At 38.9% G+C, this 21064-nt stretch overlaps 2 protein-coding genes across 3 annotated transcripts in view; one reads left to right on the top strand and one right to left on the bottom strand.

The window, feature by feature from the left end:
- Positions 1-348: 348 nt before the first annotated feature.
- Positions 349-21064, top strand: part of brf1a (BRF1 RNA polymerase III transcription initiation factor subunit a) — a 30737-nt gene continuing 10021 nt past the window's right edge. The window contains exons 1-12 of the mRNA XM_056760597.1: positions 349-756; positions 1491-1703; positions 2777-2857; positions 4174-4347; positions 6633-6664; positions 7917-7989; positions 12726-12875; positions 14619-14712; positions 14965-15091; positions 15274-15313; positions 15431-15523; positions 16717-16980. Coding sequence (XP_056616575.1) covers positions 1526-1703; positions 2777-2857; positions 4174-4347; positions 6633-6664; positions 7917-7989; positions 12726-12875; positions 14619-14712; positions 14965-15091; positions 15274-15313; positions 15431-15523; positions 16717-16980 — 1306 coding nt within the window. The 5' untranslated portion in view covers positions 349-756; positions 1491-1525. The remainder of the gene's footprint in view (positions 757-1490; positions 1704-2776; positions 2858-4173; positions 4348-6632; positions 6665-7916; positions 7990-12725; positions 12876-14618; positions 14713-14964; positions 15092-15273; positions 15314-15430; positions 15524-16716; positions 16981-21064) is intronic.
- btbd6a (BTB (POZ) domain containing 6a) lies at positions 8844-12289 on the bottom strand. 2 transcript variants are annotated; one of them, XM_056760602.1, is made up of 5 exons: positions 12149-12289; positions 10999-11216; positions 10769-10859; positions 10577-10695; positions 8844-10250 (listed from the first exon to the last, which is right to left on the bottom strand). In XM_056760602.1, the coding sequence occupies exons 2-5, from the start codon at positions 11208-11210 to the stop codon at positions 9218-9220; spliced, it is 1455 nt and encodes a 484-aa protein (XP_056616580.1). In that variant the 5' UTR covers positions 11211-11216; positions 12149-12289; the 3' UTR covers positions 8844-9217. The 2 variants fall into 2 exon arrangements, with proteins under 2 accessions (XP_056616580.1, XP_056616579.1); XM_056760601.1 differs by lacking the exon at positions 12149-12289 and having other exon boundaries at positions 10999-11775.

Raw genomic sequence — 21064 nt, 5'->3', positions numbered from 1 at the left:
AAAAAGTGAAAACTCCTTACAAGCCCTTATTATGTATTATTACTATATTCATTATTTTATTGTTTTAATAAATAGAAAATTGGAAAATATAATTTGACTAAATGTTTAATGCCAGAGTTAAGAAATACATTATATTTTTTGAAAAGATCAAAGCTTACTAACAAATCACTGTAACATTTAACATCCAAAATAAAAACAAGGAAACATTTAAACTTACGGATATAATATTTAGCACTATTATTATGTTACGTCCAAAGATGTCCATGTTACGTCATATTCAATAGTTTGACTTGATGCGGCGACAAGCGACTCTGCGTCACTGATAAGCATTTTGGGTCATACCATAACGCAGCGTTGTTAAAGGGAGGGTGCTGTGAACTCAGGCTCTTAAATCACCGAGCTGAAACATTTCGTACGTATATTTTTAGTCCTATAATTAGATTTAATAAAACATTACACAACAACATTGTTCCCATCGCGGCAACCTTACTCTGAAACTATTAACGTTAACGCCCCCTCCGGTGTCACGTTGGTATAATCCGTATTGCATGCTGAAGTACACATGTGCTGTTTTTCATAGAGTAACATGAGCCAAAATCTGCCGGCTTGTCATGTAAAACAACACATCACATCTTTTTGGGTGCATCGTAAAAGTTAGTCATAAACACCGTATAACCTCTAAGAATAAAGTACAAGCGGTTGTTATTTCGGCAAACAGGGACAGAAAGGCCCGTTAAACGGCTGAGCCGCCGGCAGGTAAGTCTGTGCTTGTTTATCTTCCTGATAGCCACATAACGTTTTCTGTGCAATCTAACCTGTATGATGAATTTGGGACAATTATACATCCGCACATATTTGTATCGTTATTCAAAAGATGCAAAGAAATTGAAGAGTTGGTTGTAATGTAAGCACAACGCTACGTTTCAAAGCGGTCTCCAGTTAACGTACTGATCACACATCAGTGATAAGAAGACAACAGCTTGCTTCACATTTTATATGTTGTGTCAATCTAGAAGATCTTATGTGTTTAATAAACGTCCTATGAATCGGTACTTTTGGGGTTTGCAACGTGGGCAACATTGCATATGCACTTTTGTTCCTAAAAGAGGCGCTGTTGCTCTACTTTTACAACTAGTGGTTCATCTTATTTCATCACAATGCAGTAAGATGCTGAAATGTGCAGCGGGTCTCTACTGCTTTCTGTTGTTGTGTGCACTAAAAAAAATTGCAAAAAGTTCAATATGTGTCCAAAATACCAGGGTTATGCTACGTTCAGAAAATATGTCCCATGGTGTTTTAGGTAAATTAGCTTTTATACAAAGATTGAGTTATCAAACAGAGATCAAGGCAATATTAGTGCCATTGGATAGTTTTTATCATTGTTAAATACATTTTCACCCTTGCAGTGAGTTTTACAATGAGATCAGTCTCGGGTAACCTGAGCTAAATGCATAATTTGATATCCTCTAATGTTTTTTGCATGCTTACAGAGAACATTCCTTGTGTTAACCGATAAGTCGAGACCATGAGGAAGTGTAAGAACTGTGGGGGCACAGCCATTGATGTGGACCAGGCACGAGGAGTTGCTGTTTGCATGGGCTGCGGCTCTGTGCTGGAGGACAACATCATCGTTTCTGAGGTGACTTTTGTGGAGAACAGCGGTGGAGGCTCGTCTGCTGTTGGGCAGTTTGTCTCTGGCGAGTGTAAGTAGCTGTTTATTTTTATCACATAAAATGCTAAATGATTTTGCTTCTTAATTGTTTTAATGTTTTATACGAGGAATAATTACTGTGGTCTTTGATACAAGTTGGCTTACTTTTTAATTAGGGTGTTCCTGAAAGGTTCATAATAAAGATAAATTATTTACACTACGGTCGAAACGTATTTGTGGAGTTCTCTCAAATACTATTAGCCTGGAACAATCTCATTCTACAGTGTTTGTTTGTGGAAATGTTGATGTTATTTTTTTGGAAATCATGATTTCTTTAACTTTAATACATTTCTTAAGAAGATAGTTCACACAAAAATGAAAGTTCTTTCATCAGATCCTCACCCTTATGTTTTTGCAAACCTGTATGATTTTCTTTTTCCTGCAGAACATAAAAAAAGAGATTTTGAAGAACGTTGGTAACCAAACAACATTGGCCCCTTAACTTCAACTGCATGAATACAAAACCATTAATAATTTTTCGTAAAATCTTCTTTTGTGTTCCACAGAAGAGAAAGAGTCATATTCAGCTTTGAATGACGCGAGAATGAACATAGGATGACAGAATTTTTATTTTGGGGGGAATTATCCCTTTAACTACAGTACTGTCTTTAACCACCAGAGGGCTGTCAAGTTCTTAATGTACAGTAGGTAATGTTGGAAGTGGTAGTTAAAAATATAAAAAAAAATGTTTAGAGGGAACTGGAACTTAGTCCTACACTGCATTGTCTTGTTATAGCTGGTCTATCAGTGTTTCAGGTTTTCATTTGAAAAAAGAACATACTTGCTGGCTCGGAGATCACCAATTAGGCCTACAAAACCATAGACACGTCCATTTCACATTTGGCACATAATATTTGTTTACAACTCAGTCCTAATTTCCATATATGCATTTTGCAAACGCTTTTATCCAAAGTGACTTACATTGCACTGTATTATGCATTTGTTTCTGACTATGTGCAATCCCCTGAGATCGAACCCATGACCTTGGCACTACTAGTGCCATGCTCTATCCATTGAGCCACAGGAAAGCAAAGAAAAGCATTTTTGTCTTTGTTTGTATTTCAGCGTCTGGAAATGTGCCATCATTGGGAACGAACTTCCACACTGGAGTGGGGAGGGAGTCCAGAGCTGCCACACTTCAGAATGGTCAGGGGTGCATATATGATCATCATAGAACTGCCAAGTGAAATTATTCCATTTCCTACATCACTTCATGTCTGTTTTTGCAACTAATAATAACATGGCCAGGCCAATGGTTCTCAAACTGGGGGCGCCAATATGCACAGATTTAGTGGCATTTTATGAAATTTAGAAATTTACTATAGATCTTATGCAATCAGACATAAAAAAAATTGTTCACCAACCGAAAGCATTGATGTTCCAGCATTGTATTACTGAATATGTTTTTGGTTTAATTAAAATTATAAGTTTAAGATTAAGTCTTTAATTGGGGTGGCCACAAAGCGATGCACGCTACACAAAGGGGACCCTCCAGTGAAAAAGTTTGAGAACCATTGGCCTACCCTAAAGGGTCAGCATACAATTTAATATTTCATATATTTAAGGATAAAGCTAATAAGGGTGTCAAACAGAATTTGCAAACTTTGAGCATCACTGATTCTGTAGTTTTAGATGTGGCAATTAAATTCTGTATTGTTATGTATTTCAGTAAATAGCATGATTGCGCAAGCATTCTCAAGTATTGGCTAAGGTGCATTTGCTTTGGCACAAAGACAAATTATTTTGAAAAAAAATAATGTGTTATGTAATTTAAGTGTGTGTCTGTTAAAGCCAGATGGGACTGGTTGTTTTTAAAGAGGATTGAGGAGTCATAAGGTGTGGTGGGTTTGTGTGCTTTTCTGTAGTACCGATGAATCGGTTTAGTCAGACAAGCGTATGCTCGTGTGTGCTCTAGTCTGGGAAAATGAAGAGGTCACTTTATTGTGTGTGGGAATGTATGTGTGTGTGAATAACAGCCTTATGTCTGCATCAAGATTTATACTATCTGTGTGTGATGACAGAACAAAAGAGCCTCTGTGAGTATGTATAAACTGACCTGCTTTCTGCTTAAAGATGCTTCCCCCATTATGATATCCTTGTGTGTGCCTCTCAAACAGCTCCACTACAGCAGGTGCTGATATAGAAAGTAGAACAGATGTTTACTAGCATATATTTATTTCAGAAACACATATAAACTTTTTAATGATATATTTAGAGATCCTGAGTTAAATATAAGATCTTTTAAACACATATATATTAATGCAAAGTGCTTTAAATATCCTTGTTGGTTTGACTTTTTTATAAATGCTTTTCTTGACTTTTTTGTATGAATTTTCCAGTCACTAGTGTGCTCCAAGGGTCTGACCTTGAGTTTGCTTCATAAAAATGAACACACATAAAATGTACTGTGACAGATAACTAACTAATACCGACTTACTGCTGTTTCAATGTGTTTTGTTTAGCCAAACGCCAGATAAACCATCTTGGTCATCAGCTGCAAATGAACCAGCACTGTCTGGAAACAGCATTCAACTTTTATAAGATGGCACTCTGCAGACATTTGACCAGAGGCCGCAAATCGGCTCATGTCATTGCCGCCTGCCTCTACCTCGTCTGCCGTACAGAGGGCACACCTCGTATCCTTAGACCCATAAGGTTTGTTCATAAGAATGTGGAAGACTCTTGAAAACACGGGTAGTGGACCTAGGCACTTAAAGTAGAATTAAAAATTAAAAGGCTTTATTAAATCATGGCTAACAGAGATTTAAGAAAACCACACAGTGATGTGTTACAACTAAAAAGCCTTCATCAAATTTAACATAAATTGTTGTCTGAATAAACAGGTTTAATTAAGACGATCGTTTATAAGTTCAGAATTAAAACTGCAATGAGGCCATGTGGCAACACTGTAGCATACCATAGACATTTTTATTCATATTTTAGTCTGATAGATTTTCAGCTTGTACACAGTAAATCTTGATTAATCATTTGTATTTTTTTAGTTGAAGATACAGCTTGTAATTTGCATAATCTTGGATCCAAAAATGAAAAGATTTGTTCAGGGAGAGAATGTACTAATCAGAGAAGAAAAAAAGAGATACTCTGCCTTGAGATGTAAAGTGAAAATTACATGAAAAGGAAATGAATGGGCTGCAGAAAAAGAAAATCTATTCAGAAGGAGTCCTATGTGGGGGTAGAAGGAAGGGTGAGTCAGTCTTCTTGAGATCGTCTCCTTATGCGCATATGTCTACATTCCACGCCTCACACAGCGACTGATGCTTAGTCATAAAGCCTTGCTTCTCCCGTGTGTGTGAACACTCATGCTTATTTTTGTAATGATCAACCTAGACTCACACTCAGTTCAACACTGGTTGTTATCTGTGTTTTTTGATAAATCATCATCCTGTTTAGCCTTTTATTTCTAAAACTGCTTGTTTAAAATTAGGGTTTTCCATGGTATTTTAAAAAGAGTCAGGAAAGGCAGGGTGTGTCTCTCATGAGACTTCATTAGACCTGGGTTGAACCTTAATGAAGATGTGCCTTGTCCACCCGAACACTCTGCATTGGTTTGTTATGCCTTGAGTTGAATTTATGAACTGTACAGAAATGTTTTTTCATTATCCTGAAAGGGACGAATGTAAGACCTGGCAGTTGGAAGTGTTTTGACACATTGAGTATTTATTTACTCCTTAATGTAATTGAAATGAGAGTAAAGAAATCATGAAAAAATACTAAGAATTAGTATAAAATGTTAATTAGAAATTAAAAAAACTAAATGTGAAAACAATTTGATTTTATTACCCAAAACTGAATATTCTGTAATCGTTTGCAAACCCTTATCTTCTGTGATTTGGAAAACAAATGGAGATAAAGCGTATAGCATAATGTCAAGAACTTTAGGTGTTACTAGTTCCTGTTTTTTTTATTTACCTTTTTTTGAATTTGATGTGTAAAAAATATAGGAGAAGTAATAGAGGCCGATAGTTTATGTCTTTCTATCTTTCAGAGGTTACGTAAGGAACATGTTCAGTCAGACGTCTGGTAGGCTTACATAAGAGCTCATGAGAGAGAGCTTCCACTTTTTGCCCATGGAGGGTAAGGGGTGTGGCTGGATTTGAGAGAGAGAATAAAGCTTTTTTTGTCTCAATTCCCAATGGATGTTGTAATTTTAGACAACCCGGCATTATTGTCCATTATTGTTTTTGTACAAACTAACCCTGTGGATTATTGTGCCAGGTCCAAGTTTTTCCTTCTTGCAATTCCTTTTGTAGGGTTTACTGTAAGTACATGGATTTTAACTCTCATTTAATTCTTCTTTCTTTAACACTACACAGGTTGTACATCTAGGACTGTTTTTGAAGTTATTATGGAAACCAGTTTAGCTCATTTTTATACGTGAAATTCCTCCCAGGAGTGTTCTAACCCAGATGCACCAAAAAATCTGTAATTTGACAGGCATCTATAATCACAGTTTAGGATTATCTCTCTTTGTTGTTATGGTGACTGTTAATCCCACAATAATGCTTTTTATTAGGATGTTTTAAGAACACTTTGAACTGATTTGACAGATGTGTTAGTCTCCATGGACACAGAGTACTCAGTTGCTAGGAGATGGGTAATTCCAGAGTTCAGGAGGTGGTGGTTCAGTGGTGCTCTGTGCAGAGAGGGAAAATGTCAAGCAAATAATTCAAATCCGACCAAGATCTCATTCATTTCAAGGTGGTTGAAAAAAAAAACGCTGCCATTCTCTTTTTCTCGCTATCTCTGTGTGTTTGGGATCATCTATGTAGTGATGCTCTCTAATAGTGTCTGTGGTCCTTACAGATGATGCCTTATGGCATCTTAGACATCACGAACCAAGCAATAGAAAATGTGTTACATAAGTAATTCTGTATATATGATTTCCTCAACGCACTTTCAGACATGCTGCTGGACCTGAGTGACTTGGTGCAGGTAAAACCAATTTTTTTTTACAATATCCATGCCACACAGACCATATTGTGGCTGTTGGGTGGATAACTTATATTTCATAGTATTGTTACATAAAACATTAATATTGGTCAACCTTGGTGCTTGTCTGTTGGTTTTAAAAATATTGAACTAGTTAAAAGTAATAAATTGTCAGTTTTGAAAACACAGCTTTGATTCTTTCCATACTTTCCATTTCATGAAAAATTGTGGCTTTAGAGATACAAGGTTTTTGCGGGACGACAACAAATACTCACCTTTGTATCTGTGAGTGTGTTGTGGAATATATATGTATAGTACAAAAATCTGAACTGGGATATATATTTTAATTTCTGCGTGGCAATATAGCTGTTGTTCTCCACAAATTTCTGACAATTCTCAGTTTTGGAAAAAACATTCGTAAATCATACATGTTGTCAGCAGAAAGCAACACTAAATTCATAACTTGGTGTTCATGTTTTTATTTTATTTTAATAATTTTGGTTTAAATTATAGATTTGGAGTCGGGGAACCCACTGCATACAAAGTTCGTGTTTGAGTCTGTGAAAACCGCTTTCTTCCAGCTAGTGTGACCGTTTTATATTTTTACACTCCCAGCTGTCCTATAAAATCCCCTCCCTGCCTCACACGTTTGTACACAGACGTTGTCCACTGCAGTTTTGAGTCAATAGGGGATTTTAACAGAGAAAGGACCAATAAATTCCTTAGCTCTCCCCCAGACAGAGGAGCTCTTTTTGAGGCATAAGGCTGCCACCTCCCCTCTCAGGTCAGGAGTGTGTGAGGGCCATCCCACTTTTCAGCGGTCATGACCTCTGACATCAACTAAAGAAGAATTCTCTTTAATGCCGCGGGGCCCAGATGGAAGGAATAGGGTTTCTGTGTTTGTGTGTGGATGCTTTTTTTTAATACAATTGCATGTAAACATTTACATGATCTTTTTTTGAAATATTTCCTTTTTTGGTACATCCCCCAAGTATGAGAAAGACAGATGTAGTGTTTGTGAGAAAGTCGGGACTCTGCAGTGATGCTGGTATAGATCCAAACCCCAGAGCTTTGAACTTTGCAACCTTCGGCATCTGTTTAAATAGCGTTACGATCATGGCTTTCAGTCTGTCTGTTCATCATCATTGCTCTTTTGATTTTATGTTCCTTCTCTTTGTCCTCCTTTCCCTCTCTTTCTAAGCTTTCACAGAATTATGCCCATCTTTATTACCCATTCTGTCTCTTCCTTTTCTAGGTGAATGTGTACATTTTGGGTAAAACCTTCCTTGTTTTAGCAAGAGAGCTGTGCATCAACGCACCTGCTATTGGTAAGTGAGAAATATCACAAACAACACGTCAGTTTAACATTCACAATTAGAGCTTTTTACATGGTGATGTATTTGACTATGTGTGTAATGCCATTTTTAATACACAGAGGGGGCTCTGCTACTGTAAATGAACGGGGTCATATTTACGCGAATACCTGTTTTTTTTTTGTCTTTGGTGTGTTATAAGTTGCCCATGCATGTATAAGACAAGTAAAATTGCAAAAATGAAAGTGTCGGAAAAAAAAGATGCATTCTATCTAAAAGCAAATGCTCACCCAGACCTGCCTGAAACGCCTTGTGTAACCGTAGCTCCACAAATCTTCGTCAGTTTGTGGTATGATTTGACTAAGAGCACCCAAATGTATATGCAGGTAAGGTGGGAGTACCTGTAAGTACAATTGCTTTGGAATCTGATGTTCCAAACATGGTAAGAGGCGTTACATTTCCGTCACACACTTGCAGTATTCGACCAAACACTACGCACTGGTTAACTTGCCGATCATAGCACAACTCGCTTTTCAGAGCATTGAACTTTGTAAGAAATCTGCGTGTTTCAGAGAGGCGGGCAAAGAGGAGATACAAACATGCACGGCATGTGGAAAATACAGAGGTTTTGAACCTTAAACCGTGTATACACATCGCATTACATCTAAAACAAACGATAATTTTTGTTTTAGCTGTGTCATATGACCCCTTTAAGCTTTACTTGCAGACAAATTGTGCAACTCTGGTGTTCGGAGACAAATATCATTTTTAAGGTTCTTATGGTCAATTTGAAGTCTCTAAACAGCAATATTATAAATAAACAGTATATATTATAGTCATATAGCAGACAAAAGAAAATGTAATACTGATGAATAGAAGAGAAATGTTTTATGGTTTTCAGTGTTCTTTATGTCACTTGACATCAAGTTGTTAACAAATATCATTTAAATAACAAGACAGATAAAGCTGCCTCGGTTCAAGTGCAAAATGGCCATTCTTAACATGGGCAGATTATGAATAATTAGAAATAAAATAATATTAAATAGAAGTTGAATGTTTTAAAACAATTTTAGCAAATAAATAATATTGAAGAGCATTCCTTTATGTGTGAAACATAAATGAAGTCTGACCAAAGGATACCCTCCCTCCTCCACCAGATATGTCTTGCAGCTACATAATGAGAAAAGGCATTAATTCCAGACGATAATCTACCCGCTGTCTCTTCTTTAGCAGATCAAAGTACTCAAGCAAAAAATATCAGCTCTGGAATTTGTCCCCCTTGGACCCCAGTTCCATTGGTACTGTCAGAGGAACATTGAAACTGGAAGGTGACTTTCCCACACTGGACTTCTGTCATCCCTTCCTGTCCAAAATAACTCAACTCGCTCCCATCGAGAACAACGCTAACGGTGTGGAACGCATCTTGCTCTACCTGTACTGGGTGCTCGAACCACACAGGGAACGTTGAGCTAGAACCGTCGGACACAAACTTGGTCAGGTTATGAGCCAAAAGCACTCCTTGTCTCTTGAGTTCAATTCTAACGCTATATTCAGCTTTCCCTCCGCTGGATCCATACAGTCCGAGTCCAGCGATGAACACACGTTTGTCCACTGCAAACTGAATGCTGTCGCAGCGTCCACGATAACGCCACTGGTTGCTGCGGTAGGCGGAGGACTGAAACCGATGACAGTGTTGCGGTGTCAGCCCCTTTCTGGGCGTAACTGGGAATCCAAGCGACGGCTTTGTTGCAGCTGTGTACCAGAGAAAGATGCTGTGTGTTTCTTCAAGGGTTAAAATGTTTGACTGTGCTGCACCATCTGCAAATTCCTGTAAGGTCATGGAAGGCAGGCGCACGAGATGCAGCGCCTTTCCCAGCACAGATCGCTGGTTTTGCAGCGTGGGGCTCAAGCTTTGCCTTCGACATTCTGCATCGGCCCATCCTAGAACCGCCTGGAAGATTATAGCCTCCTTCACGTTTAGCGTCTCCCTTTGTAGGATGCTCTCCAGTGTGGGTAGGTCAATCTCAGACAATCCCTCGGAACGCAGTGCAAGCTCTGCCTGGGCATCGATCACTTCCCAACACCTCTGAGTGAGATCCGGCTCTTCGAACAGCCGACTCTGAGACAGCAGCACGCATGCGTTTCGTGCCTCTAGACTCGTCTCAAGGAAGCCCACACACGCTCGAGCCAGCGCAGACACCAGGTATTTCTTGGCAACGTAGAGTGTAGCCAACACTGTGTCGGCGGACAGTTCGATCTCATCACTGTACACGTATCTAATTAAGAAGAGGAAAGAATCGATAAGGAAACAATAGTTTAAGTTTAGTTCTATTCCTTCAGCACGACTGAAAAATAGCTATTTAACCAAAGCTGATCTGTTGAACAGATAAACAGGCAGTCATGCCCTTTCATTGCATTGCTACAGCTTTAAATAGTGTCTTCCTCCCAGGGAAAAAAGTACAACATTTGCAATCCAATAAACACCTGTAATAGCTCTAAAATAAGTAGGGAGTTCCGTGCCTTACTGGACCCATCTTTGCCACCTGGCATGAAAGCTGAGTTGCCCTGTCATTAATGCCCGGATATGATTAGTGAGTCTTACTTTAGTAGGATGAGAAACGCAGCGGGCTCCACATCTGGAATATGGATATCAGAGTCCCCTTCTGCGAGATCCCCATAAAACATGGCACAGAAAACGGAGCTCCCGACCGCCAGAACATACTGAGAAAGAGAAATGTCCCGTCAATCTTTTATCCTAAAGGATCTAAAAGGAGAAATGTGGATGTGGACTTACCTTGTGTGCCGGAACCCTCTCCGACTCTCCGGGTGGACCAACAATGAAATGAACGTCTGCCATGTGTTCGTTATTGAACATGAGCGCATTTCTGAATAGAATTAAAACGAAATATTAATAATTAGAATAAACGTTGTTAAAATAATGCAAATCAGTAGATCATGTCTAATAGCACATGTTACTGTAAAATAAACAACGTAATGCAGCACTTCTCATTGTTTTTGACTTGCCTTTCGCGTAATGTCGGATGCAGGGACTGCCAGGTGGAGATCTCCACATTGTTGTTGTTGATATTTTGCTCTGCCGTCGGTGTCGTGGCGATGGTCGTGGTGGTCTGCGCAACTGGCTCCACGTTCCTCTTTTTCTCGGACAGGCTAAGCATCACGGTCCCGTTCTTCTGCACCGATGCATGATCGTTCACGGGGTACAGTTCCCCCGCCATCCTTTCCTTGAGGGAAATAGTTAAGACGTTATAGCACACGGGCAGTCTTCCCGAGTGCTTGCTTGCGCTTTTCAACTTTTTAAGCGTTTCGGGGAGCAGGAGTAGAAAAGTAACGCATTTCATGATCCGGCCATGATGGGACCGTTTGCATTCCGGCGCAGCGGGCATCAGAACAAAAACGAGTTGACCGAAATACCGATAAAAATCCACAACGCTGTTTTTCAGAAACAACCGCGGTCCTTGTTATTTCTGAATATCGCGTGTCTTCCGTTGAAACAGAACGGTATGAACATCGGTATTTCGGGAACCATTTCGGGAGATCACCTTTTTTTTAATCCCATCCTGTCTGATCTGAAAGCGCCTTAAATGTCACTAAAGAAGCACACAACTAATGACAAATAAAGTGTATCCGCCGATGTATTATCAAATCATGGTCAAGCGGTTCATTTTCTCTGCTGTAGCCACACGAAATGAAGTTTGACTGAGTTTATTTTGAGGTCCTCTCGCTTTCTTTCTCTCTCTCTGACGTCAGAGGCGGAGGGTTGTCCCTCCGGCATCTATGGTTCTGTGTGGACTACTGTATGTCTGCATTAAGGCATTTTTTTCTTCGTTTATTTGTACTGTACGTCTCTTAGTCAAATTTAAATCTGGTCTGGTAGATCAAATGTGATCGTACGTTTGTCGGTTAGCAAGCCTAAGTATTAATACTCGCTATTCAGTTTACTTGGGAGAAAAACACGAATGAAAATGCGTATATAAAAAAATAGTATATAACTAAAATATGTTTTGTTTAATAATACTGAGGGAACGTTATTGTTTGTGCTAAACGTTAATCTGCGCGCTCACAGTCTCAGTTGCGCGTTGTAAACGTAATATTAGCGTCACGACGTAACAGTACCGGAGCAACGTGATAAATGAATGATAATGCGCGCTCTTACCTCAAACGACTACAGAACTCAAAGCGTTTTCCAAGTTTTATTTATCCGGCTTCATGTCAGTAGTGATGGAGTCTAAAACGGGACGAGGGCTGGACTTGGATCAGAAAAAATTGCTGCGCACAACTGATTTCCAATAAATTCCGTACGCAGCATGATCTCTCTCTCTCTCTCTCTCTCTCTCTCTGTTTTTCCCGAAGGCACCACAGACACATCTAAGCGGCTTATAGTGAACATATGTAGTGTAGATTAGTTGGAAGATGTGCTCATTCTTTGTTAGAGTTTACTTTTGTGTTGCTCTTTAGATGTTTAATAATGGGCGTGCTTGACACATCTGAATTGGATTTATTATCTCTAGTAATATTAAAATTCACTTATTGTATTTGGACTGCCCATAAATTGGTGCTGATGAGCCATAGTAACTTAATAGTCTGTAATCATGATTCTTGTGGAACTTGTTTGACTTATGATGAGTTACTTTAGACTTATCAGATTTAACACTCAGTTGAGCATTTTAAAAACTGAAAATGTTGCAATTATGCTTTGTCTGTCTTTGTAATTGAGATTTTGTACGGTACAGATCCGTGCCTTTATATCCCGCGTTTTTCGCAAATGCTGGAATTCGGAGAGAAGAGTCATGAGGTTTCCATGACGGCATTGCGTCTCTTGCAGAGGATGAAGAGAGACTGGATGCACACGGGACGGAGACCTTCAGGCCTCTGCGGAGCAGGTAACCATGGCAACCCTCCCCTAACGGTGCGACCTCTTTAATGATGTGAGCTAGTGAAGGGTTGCTTTGTTACATGCGCAAAAGCACACACGCCATCACAGAGAGATCCTTAGTTCAATTCTCTTAAATTGAAATTCACACTCCATGTATCTCCTCCAACTAAAACTCTAACTAAAAGTTTTGTAGCTGTTTTAGTATGTAGTTGATATTGAACATTTGCTCAGATCAAACTCCTCGTTTTCACCTATGGGTGTAAGCATTATGATTTGTAATTTGATCAGGTCATGCATTTCAAAGCTCACACTTAAATGCTGATAAAAGAGAATATCTGAAAATTGTCTTCTTACAATCAGTGATGCCCCATCATTTGTTGCATTGCAAGTGTAATTGCCTAATGCAATGAAGTTCATTGCTGATACTGTGTCATCAATCGCAGTTTTATTTCCGAGCTACACTTTCTGTCCTTTGTAAACTTTAAGGCAGAGTTTCTCTCTGTAAGGTAATTAAGCTTTTAGAATAACTGGCTCCTCTCAGCTTGGGTTTCTCTGCCCCCCTTCACTGCAAAACCTGAATAATTAATCTGCCATTAATCTTTTAGGAGCAGCACTGAAAAAGAGGAAGCTTGAGTCTTAAAGAGTTTGTTTCGCAGAGAGTGATCAGAGGCTTGAGAAAGACAGACACAATGCCAGAGGAAGAAAGCGAGAAAGACCCAGAATAAAGACAAACAGAGAAGACTGCATGTGATGAAAGCCTCAATCTTGAATAGTACTTGTGTTGTAGCTGTAATGTTGAAATGGTTCTTTGATTTCAAGGAAGTTTGATTGCCACTGTATACCACAAGATCTTGAGCCCAAGAAATCTCAGATTAACCTTATTGAAAGTTGTCTAATTTTATAAAATAAATGAAGACAGTTAGACATGTTTAGGTTAATTTTTTTTCCTAATGCAGTCTTTTGAAGTATATATTATCCAAAGGGTTTAGGAAACTGGCAGTGAAAAGAACTGTTTAAACCTAGTTTGTGTGTACAAACTTGTTTACAACCAATTTGACTTCTTAATAGAAGTTTGACTGCTAAATGAAATTGGATATTCAACTGGATTGATTTTATAAACCAGGAATTGATTGGATTTTTAAAAGTTGGTGTTACTTTGGTTAAACGGTTGTTAAATAGCTATTGGACTATTGAGTAACATTATCTACTAGCCTGGACATCATTGGAGATGTTAATGAAAACGAAAGTAATTTTAAAGACAGGTTATTGTATTGTGGAAAAAGGGCTAAAACAAAATTGTCAATAATTACATAATTGGCTTTAAATAACAATGCAGCAATAAAATCAGAAACGTGAATTCAAGTAATTTGTGTTTGTTTGGCTGTGAGATTCTTTAATATCTCATCTCTTACATGTTTGCATACACCTTTAGGTGCACACACAGTTGCGCTCTAGTGTTGGGCATACTTCAGTTTGTCATTTAGTTCAGAAGTGCATCTGGTTCCTCATGTTTCTTTAATGAAACGGAGTGAAACGGACATCTGGGGCTCTGCAGCATTACAGGTGCATTTAATGTCTGTATATTCTGCCTGAGGTGAGTCAGCGGGGGAGCAGGTACAGAGGACGCACTTTTCTAAAGCTTATTAAAGTTTCATATTTAACTATGTTTCCTCTTTCCTTCTTGTTCTTTCTTTTTCTGTAACCTTTTTTCTTCTGTAAGCTTAAAGTGTATGTTTGTGTTTTGTCGCAGCTCTCCTGGTTGCCGCTCGGATGCACCAGTTTCGGCGAACAATTAAGGAAGTGATTAGTGTGGTGAAAGTGTGCGAGGGTACACTGAGGAAGAGGTTAGATTTCATCTTCACACAAACAAATGTTCAAACAAGCGGGCAGTGTGTGCTCTGTCTGGAAAGCGCAAGCATATAGACTTGTACCGTCTAGTCTGCAACCTCTATTATTCTTGTAGCTACTTTGAATGCCTTTTTAATGTTATAATGTAGTTTATTTAATATCATTAACATTCTTTCAAAAATGTTTTATTTAGGCCTCATTTTGCTCCGATGCTTTGTGTCTTGACCCCCGGTGTGTTTGATTGACAGGCTGAATGAGTTTGAGGACACGCCCACCAGTGAGCTTACCATTGAAGAGTTCATGAAGACGGACCTGGAGCAGGAGTGTGACCCACCCTCTTTCACAGCTGGACTCAGAAAGCAAAAACTAAAACAGGTTGCGGATCATGTGCAACATTTCGGTCAAAGATTTGATAATTTAAATATTGTTTTTCTAATATGTGCTATTATACATATATCCATCCATTTCTGGCCCTCCTCCGCATTATAAATGAACTGGTTTGCATGTGTGTCCTGACACTTCCACCTAAACCTTCCTCTGCCAATTCTTTTTAACAGATTGAGGAAGAGCTTGAAAAGAAAGTCGATGATATTGAAGGTAACATTAACATTTACGCAGGAATTTTTGCTCTAATTTACATTATGGATCTTTGAACAAGTCTAACGTATTGATTGAATAAGGATGTGTTGCTGTGTGTTCATTTGTATACCGCAGGTGAAATCTGTGTATATCAGGATGAGATTGAAATAGAGCTGGAGAGCTGTAGGCCCAAACCACGAGGGATTTATACATCCTCTTCAAGAGAAGGTAGAAGCTTAACACTATAACACACAGTCCATACAGAAAAGGTGTCTCTACCTTTTGTAGTCAAATGGTCATGTTTTTATCAGAATTACTCTTTGTTGAGTCTGAACCACTTTTTGCCTAAAGAGCAACAATTCATTGCTTTCAGGAAATAAAGTGCTACTTCCCATTTGCAGAAATTCTTTGTTTGCATTTTTGTCCAGTTAGCTTCCTGCACAACAGTTCCCACAAAGCCATAGATCCAGTGTTGCTCACACGTGATATCCCTAATGGAGTGATTACAGAAGGGAGTTAATTAAGACTGCAGGCGTAGGAGTGTTTGTTTGTGCGAGCGTCCAAGTTTGTCTTTTCATGCATGTTTGTTCACGTGTTTTTCGAGTGTGCATGTGTGTTGGTGCGGTTGAATGTGTTTATATAATTACTTTCTCCCCGTGTCAGTTGGATCACAGCAAAGCTCCAAATTAAAAGGCAAATGAATCTAGCCTCCAAAATAATTCACGTTTTGCTGGCCGTCGTACAGTAGAAGTTGTTTGGGGTTTAAACTAATGCTTTGTGGAGTTATAGCAATTATAGATGGCGTTGTATAAGTGTGTTTTTAGCAGTTGTTTGGGATTTAAACTAATGCTTTGTGTAGTTATAGCAATTACTGTTGGCATTGTATAAGTGTGTTATTAGGAGTCCGCAATTAACCTATCGGTAAGCCCTCCTCTCGAACGCAGATGAGCCAATGCCAGTTCAATACGAGTTGCATGGGGTCCGGAACTAGGGCAACTTTAAGTTTCAGCGCCATAGAGGAAGATTGTAAGATCCTAAACTCTCATAGGTTTTATGGTGTTTTTGCTCTAGTTAAGCAAAGCAGAAGAGTAATTCATATAACATTTTAATGAGTTGAAACAAATAAATCCACCTTATTTTCCTTCATGCAGCATGGTCAGTCTGTGTAATTTCGTATGGTAACAAAACTGTTGTGTTAGACAGCTGAGAAAGGCTGCCATCTGTGTATTGAGTGTATTGATGATATTGATGTGTCACTGTGATTATAAGGTAAATTCTTAATGCCATCAATAGTTAAATTTCCCAGAGGGACGTTATTTTTAGCTTGTGATGCAAGCAATGTTTCCTTTTCTCCCTGTCTCCATCTTGATTTTAAGCAATTGATTATGTTTATTTTGTCTTCCTTGCTCCTCCCTTTTTAGATGACGTAATTTCCTTGGCATCCTCTAGTGTTCTTGCCGCTGATGATGAAGGAGAGGATGAAGAGCTTATGGCGGCAGCATCTCACTTGTGCAAAGTTGGATTTGATGGAGCAGATGGAGGTGGAGATGAGCAGGAGCAGAATGGAGAAAAAGTTTCGCCATCCAAAAGGCCTTCGTTAGAATTATTGCTCGGAAAGCTGCCCACTGCTGCTAGTTTGGGCCTGACTGAGTCCATAAACAAAGTGGGAGAAGAAAAAGAGAACGGTAAGAGAGAGATTAAACATTTATTCAATTTTCACACTAAATTTACTTTTCATTCATTTATCCACTTTCAACATGTATACAAACATTTGCGCTACAAAGTTAAACATCTTCCGGAGAACAGAACACAAGAGTTCTTTATCTGAAATCAGCAGGATCACTTGTGGTTGCATTTATGCGAGAGCGTTAAACCGAAGAGAGAAAAAAACTTTGTGCATCGCAGGCTGCAGCTGGTAATTTCCTGGGGATAGAGTGCTGGCAGGTTGTCAGATTTTGTGATGTCACATGTTGTCAGGTTTCTGATTGGTTGTTTCAGTTGGGAATGGTCTGTATGGGGTGGAGGAAGTGGAAGCCCCTTCTGTTTTTAAGCACTAATTGAACACGGTACCTTTTCTTTAGTGCAGTGTCTTTCATCCACCCACAACTGGCGGCTGTGTATGTGGGTGTTGGATCGCCTGTGAGAGAAGCTCGTACCGGGTGTGCGTGCTTTTGGTTTGCTTTAAAGTGGATTACGGAAAACGTGACCACAGGAGAGGGCCTTTCAGTACTATGTTGCCCAGTGTTTGTAATGTGAAGTGTAAGCTTTGTATAACTTTTCCCAAAAGTTACTCGTTTTGTGTCGATGAGTAAAGTGTCGTCACAGTAGACCATTGATTTGAATGTTCGCAACAGGATATGATGTCATGGTCTCTGTTTGTTATACATAATAACAAATAATATATATTTAATTGTGTAGTACAAATACAAACTACAATAAAACTGCACTGTGCTAAAATGCATTTTGATACTGATATAGACAAGCCCTGAAATGCTGCTTTGTATGTGCACGCCTCTGGCCCGATTTTCAGACTGTCTGCTGCGGATTTTTGTCTGTCTGTTCACCCTGTTTATATTTAGGTGTGCTCATTGTTCTTTTTCAGACAATAAGATGCTTGTTGAGTGTTCTAGTTCCTATGCTTGAGGGTGTGTGTGTGGTTTCAGCTCTACATTTTTGAAAGTGTCCTCACAAGGGTAATGAAATAAAAACAAATTGTGAGGACATTTTGGTAGGGAGTAAAGAAGTGAATAATTATTTGTTTATATGTAAACAACTTTTTCCTGACCCACCAGTTTATCTATTTCATTCACCAGGCTTGCCACTATGTGTTCTGGCTAAATTCTGTATGTGCAATGATTGCTACTATGAGATATTTAAGGAGAAAAGTTAGACTTGCTGTCTGTGATGGCTTGAATAATGTGTCTATAGGCAGCTTAGTATGTGTGTGAAGGCCCCAATCCTCTTTCTTACTTTGTCTTTAACTTTTGGTAGCTTTCTCTTAAGCAAGCCCTTTTCATTCTTGTCAGAGGGGTTTCCCTGTTATGTGTGCTTGTGTTTTTAGTGCTCCTGTGTTATCCTGTGTTGTTCCCTGCGGAGGCGGGGAACCTGTGATCTTAACAATACACAGGGGCAGCAAGTGTGTGTGTGTGCGTGTGTGTCTCCAGATGGTCACTCACTGCCCTCGCTGGTCCCCCTTGCTGACCACACAGCAGGAAGTAGCAGTGTCCACATTAACACTGAGCATCCTTCCATGCATTTCTCATTTTGTTCTGTTGTCCGGTTGTTTTCTTCCCTCTGGTACTTTCACATTATGAGAGAACTGGTTTTAAGATCTGTTCTCACAATCTGCAAAAAATGCTAAGATCCAGATGTGATCGAACTCTCCCTGTCTGGCAGTATCTCTCTCTTTAGAGCAGGAGACGGCATTTACACTAGAAGAAAGGAATAAAGTGGGAGGTGATGGAGACAGGAAAGGGCCTTTCACACGAAAAGTGTGTGAGTGACATTTATTCTTCTACTCGTTTTGAGCGGATCCTCTGGACAGCTGTTTGAGGTTTGTAGAGGACAGATGGGCCTTAAGTGGCAGTAATTCACATTCATAAGGGTTTTATAACAGTCACAGATGTGCGTTCATCTTATAGTGTGTAATTATATTTTTACTTGATTACGTTTAACAATACATAGAATTAAGTAGCAATATTTTATAAATGTGTTGTTTTACTGAAGGATTTACATGTAATCATGTAAGGACTTGTTTTTTGATTGATTCAGTTCACAGAAGTGAATGAGACTTCTCTTAAAATAACCAATGCCATTGAAGAACCATTTTTGGCTGTATGGTTTTATAAAGACCCTAAGATCCACAGAACATATTTTTTACATAGGTTTATTTGTAGCGGGAAATCATTATTTAAACAAAACTGTAAGAGAAACTATATTTTAAGAACCTTTGACTGAATGGTTTTTGGAGAACCAAGAATGGTTCTTCTATGGCAAGGCTGTGAAACAGTTTTGTAGCAACTTTCACACTGTTACTTTGTGGTATTATAATATATATTTAGCATAAGTTATTATGGTGTTATTAGTTATTTTCAGTTATATTATGTTATTATTAGGGTACTTTGTTTAAAAACATGCAACCTACCATTCTCAGATTCATGAATCACAAGGAGTGATTAAAAAAACTATTCCAAAGTTGTCTTCATATAACTTAATGGCCAAATAAACAACACATTAAAGTCATCCTAAAGCTCATGTTGTTTCTTTAACTTGGTTTAGCTAGCACAATTATCTTAAATTTATGAATATTTAATATATGTGAATATATCTCCTTATCAATATATCTTCCAGCCCTAATGGTAACTTTGATAAATTAGAATCAAGTTTTAGAAACCATTAAGTTGTGAAATTGTCATAACTTTTTGCTCATTTTAAAGAGAAGACATCTGTGATTTATGTTGTTTACCTTTTCTTGTGTTTCCTGCTGTTAAATTAATAATTTCTTTACATCCATCTTGCTCATTTCTGCTATGTTTTCTGCTAATGAAATGCTTAAAGTGTTAGTTTGAAGCGATAACAGTGATGTGATGTCATCTGTCAAGGACACTGCTATCTGTGAGAAATGACATCATGAGAGTTAGACTAACCGTCAGACATGTGGCAGGGAAAAAAACATGTCTGCAGGAGACAACATCCATGGGATAGACATGTTCAGTGTACCGTTAACATACATTGACAGAAAAATCTGTCTGCGGGTCCCCATGAGGCTGCTTTCCTCCCATCTCAATTTAACACCTGAAGGGCATCTGAACGAGTGAGAATGAGAGATCTCATGAATAAAATCTGCTTAAACCATTTCCCATCTCCTTCGCTGTGACATTTACATTTCCACGTATCCTAGTGTTTGTGGAAGTCTAACCATCCCCCATCTGTGGTCTGTTCATGTACAGTAGAGTGTGGAAAAAAACACTTGCATATCTTCTCTCCTGACATTCCCGTTCTCTCTCGCCCATTCGTCTCCTCTCAGCCTCTGGGCGATCTAGGCAGTTGTAGCAGGTGTGTGAGTGGGCGAGGGGCTTCCCTGGGGAGGTCTCCGGGGTAGGAAGGGGTCAGTTTTTAATGGGCCTGTCTGCCCACTTCTCCTCTAAAAAGACCCCCCTCCCTTCTCATTCCATATCTTTGCATCTCCATTGTCCATGCACTCTCTTCTCCGGCATTCAGTGCTTGTTCTCTTATCCAGCCAGTCAGTTTGAGTGACGTTATCAAATGATTACGTTTTGGGAGCTCCTGTTTGTGCACAATAGTGAATATTGTCCAGAGAGAGAAACAAAGGAGGTGTCTGTTTGGCATTATCTGGAAATATCTGTACGTCTTTTACTCGGACAGTGCTTGACACTGAACAGGTGTTATTGAGAGAGCCTTTGAACCGTTTCTGAACACACACATACAATTTCAAACCACACATTAGCCTTTCTTCATGTGTTATACTAAAATTTGCCCAAAGGACCAAAAGGGTTTTGGATTGAAGATCATAGAGAGGACTAGATGAAGAGAGAGAATGATTAGTTGTTAGGTGGAGTGGATAATTAGTTTTCTCTCTCGTCTGTAATTTGTTGCACTTGGCCTCTTATTGCTGTCCTGTGTGTTTTTCTGGTTTCAGGTGAAGTTGGGGATGTTAAAAGAACTGTTAATAAAGTTACAAATCTTAGTTAAATAATAATCTTGTCTTACTTTTAGAGTGGTATCAATGCTAGATAAATTTTTTGTTTT

Source organism: Triplophysa dalaica, chromosome 11, assembly GCF_015846415.1.
Source record: "Triplophysa dalaica isolate WHDGS20190420 chromosome 11, ASM1584641v1, whole genome shotgun sequence".
Taxonomy (NCBI): Eukaryota; Metazoa; Chordata; class Actinopteri; order Cypriniformes; family Nemacheilidae; genus Triplophysa; species Triplophysa dalaica.
Note: the sequence above shows the minus strand (reverse complement) of the source record. Positions and strands in the feature narration are given on the sequence as shown.

Coding starts and splice junctions, on each gene's coding strand:
- btbd6a (XM_056760601.1), bottom strand. CDS start 11,378: ATGCCCGCTGCGCCGGAATGCAAACGGTCCCATCATGGCCGGATCATG. Junction 10,696..10,768: donor AGAGGGTTCCGGCACACAAG/GTAAGTCCACAT, acceptor TCTCTTTCTCAG/TATGTTCTGGCGGTCGGGAG. Junction 10,251..10,576: donor GCGTTTCTCATCCTACTAAA/GTAAGACTCACT, acceptor CTTCTTAATTAG/ATACGTGTACAGTGATGAGA.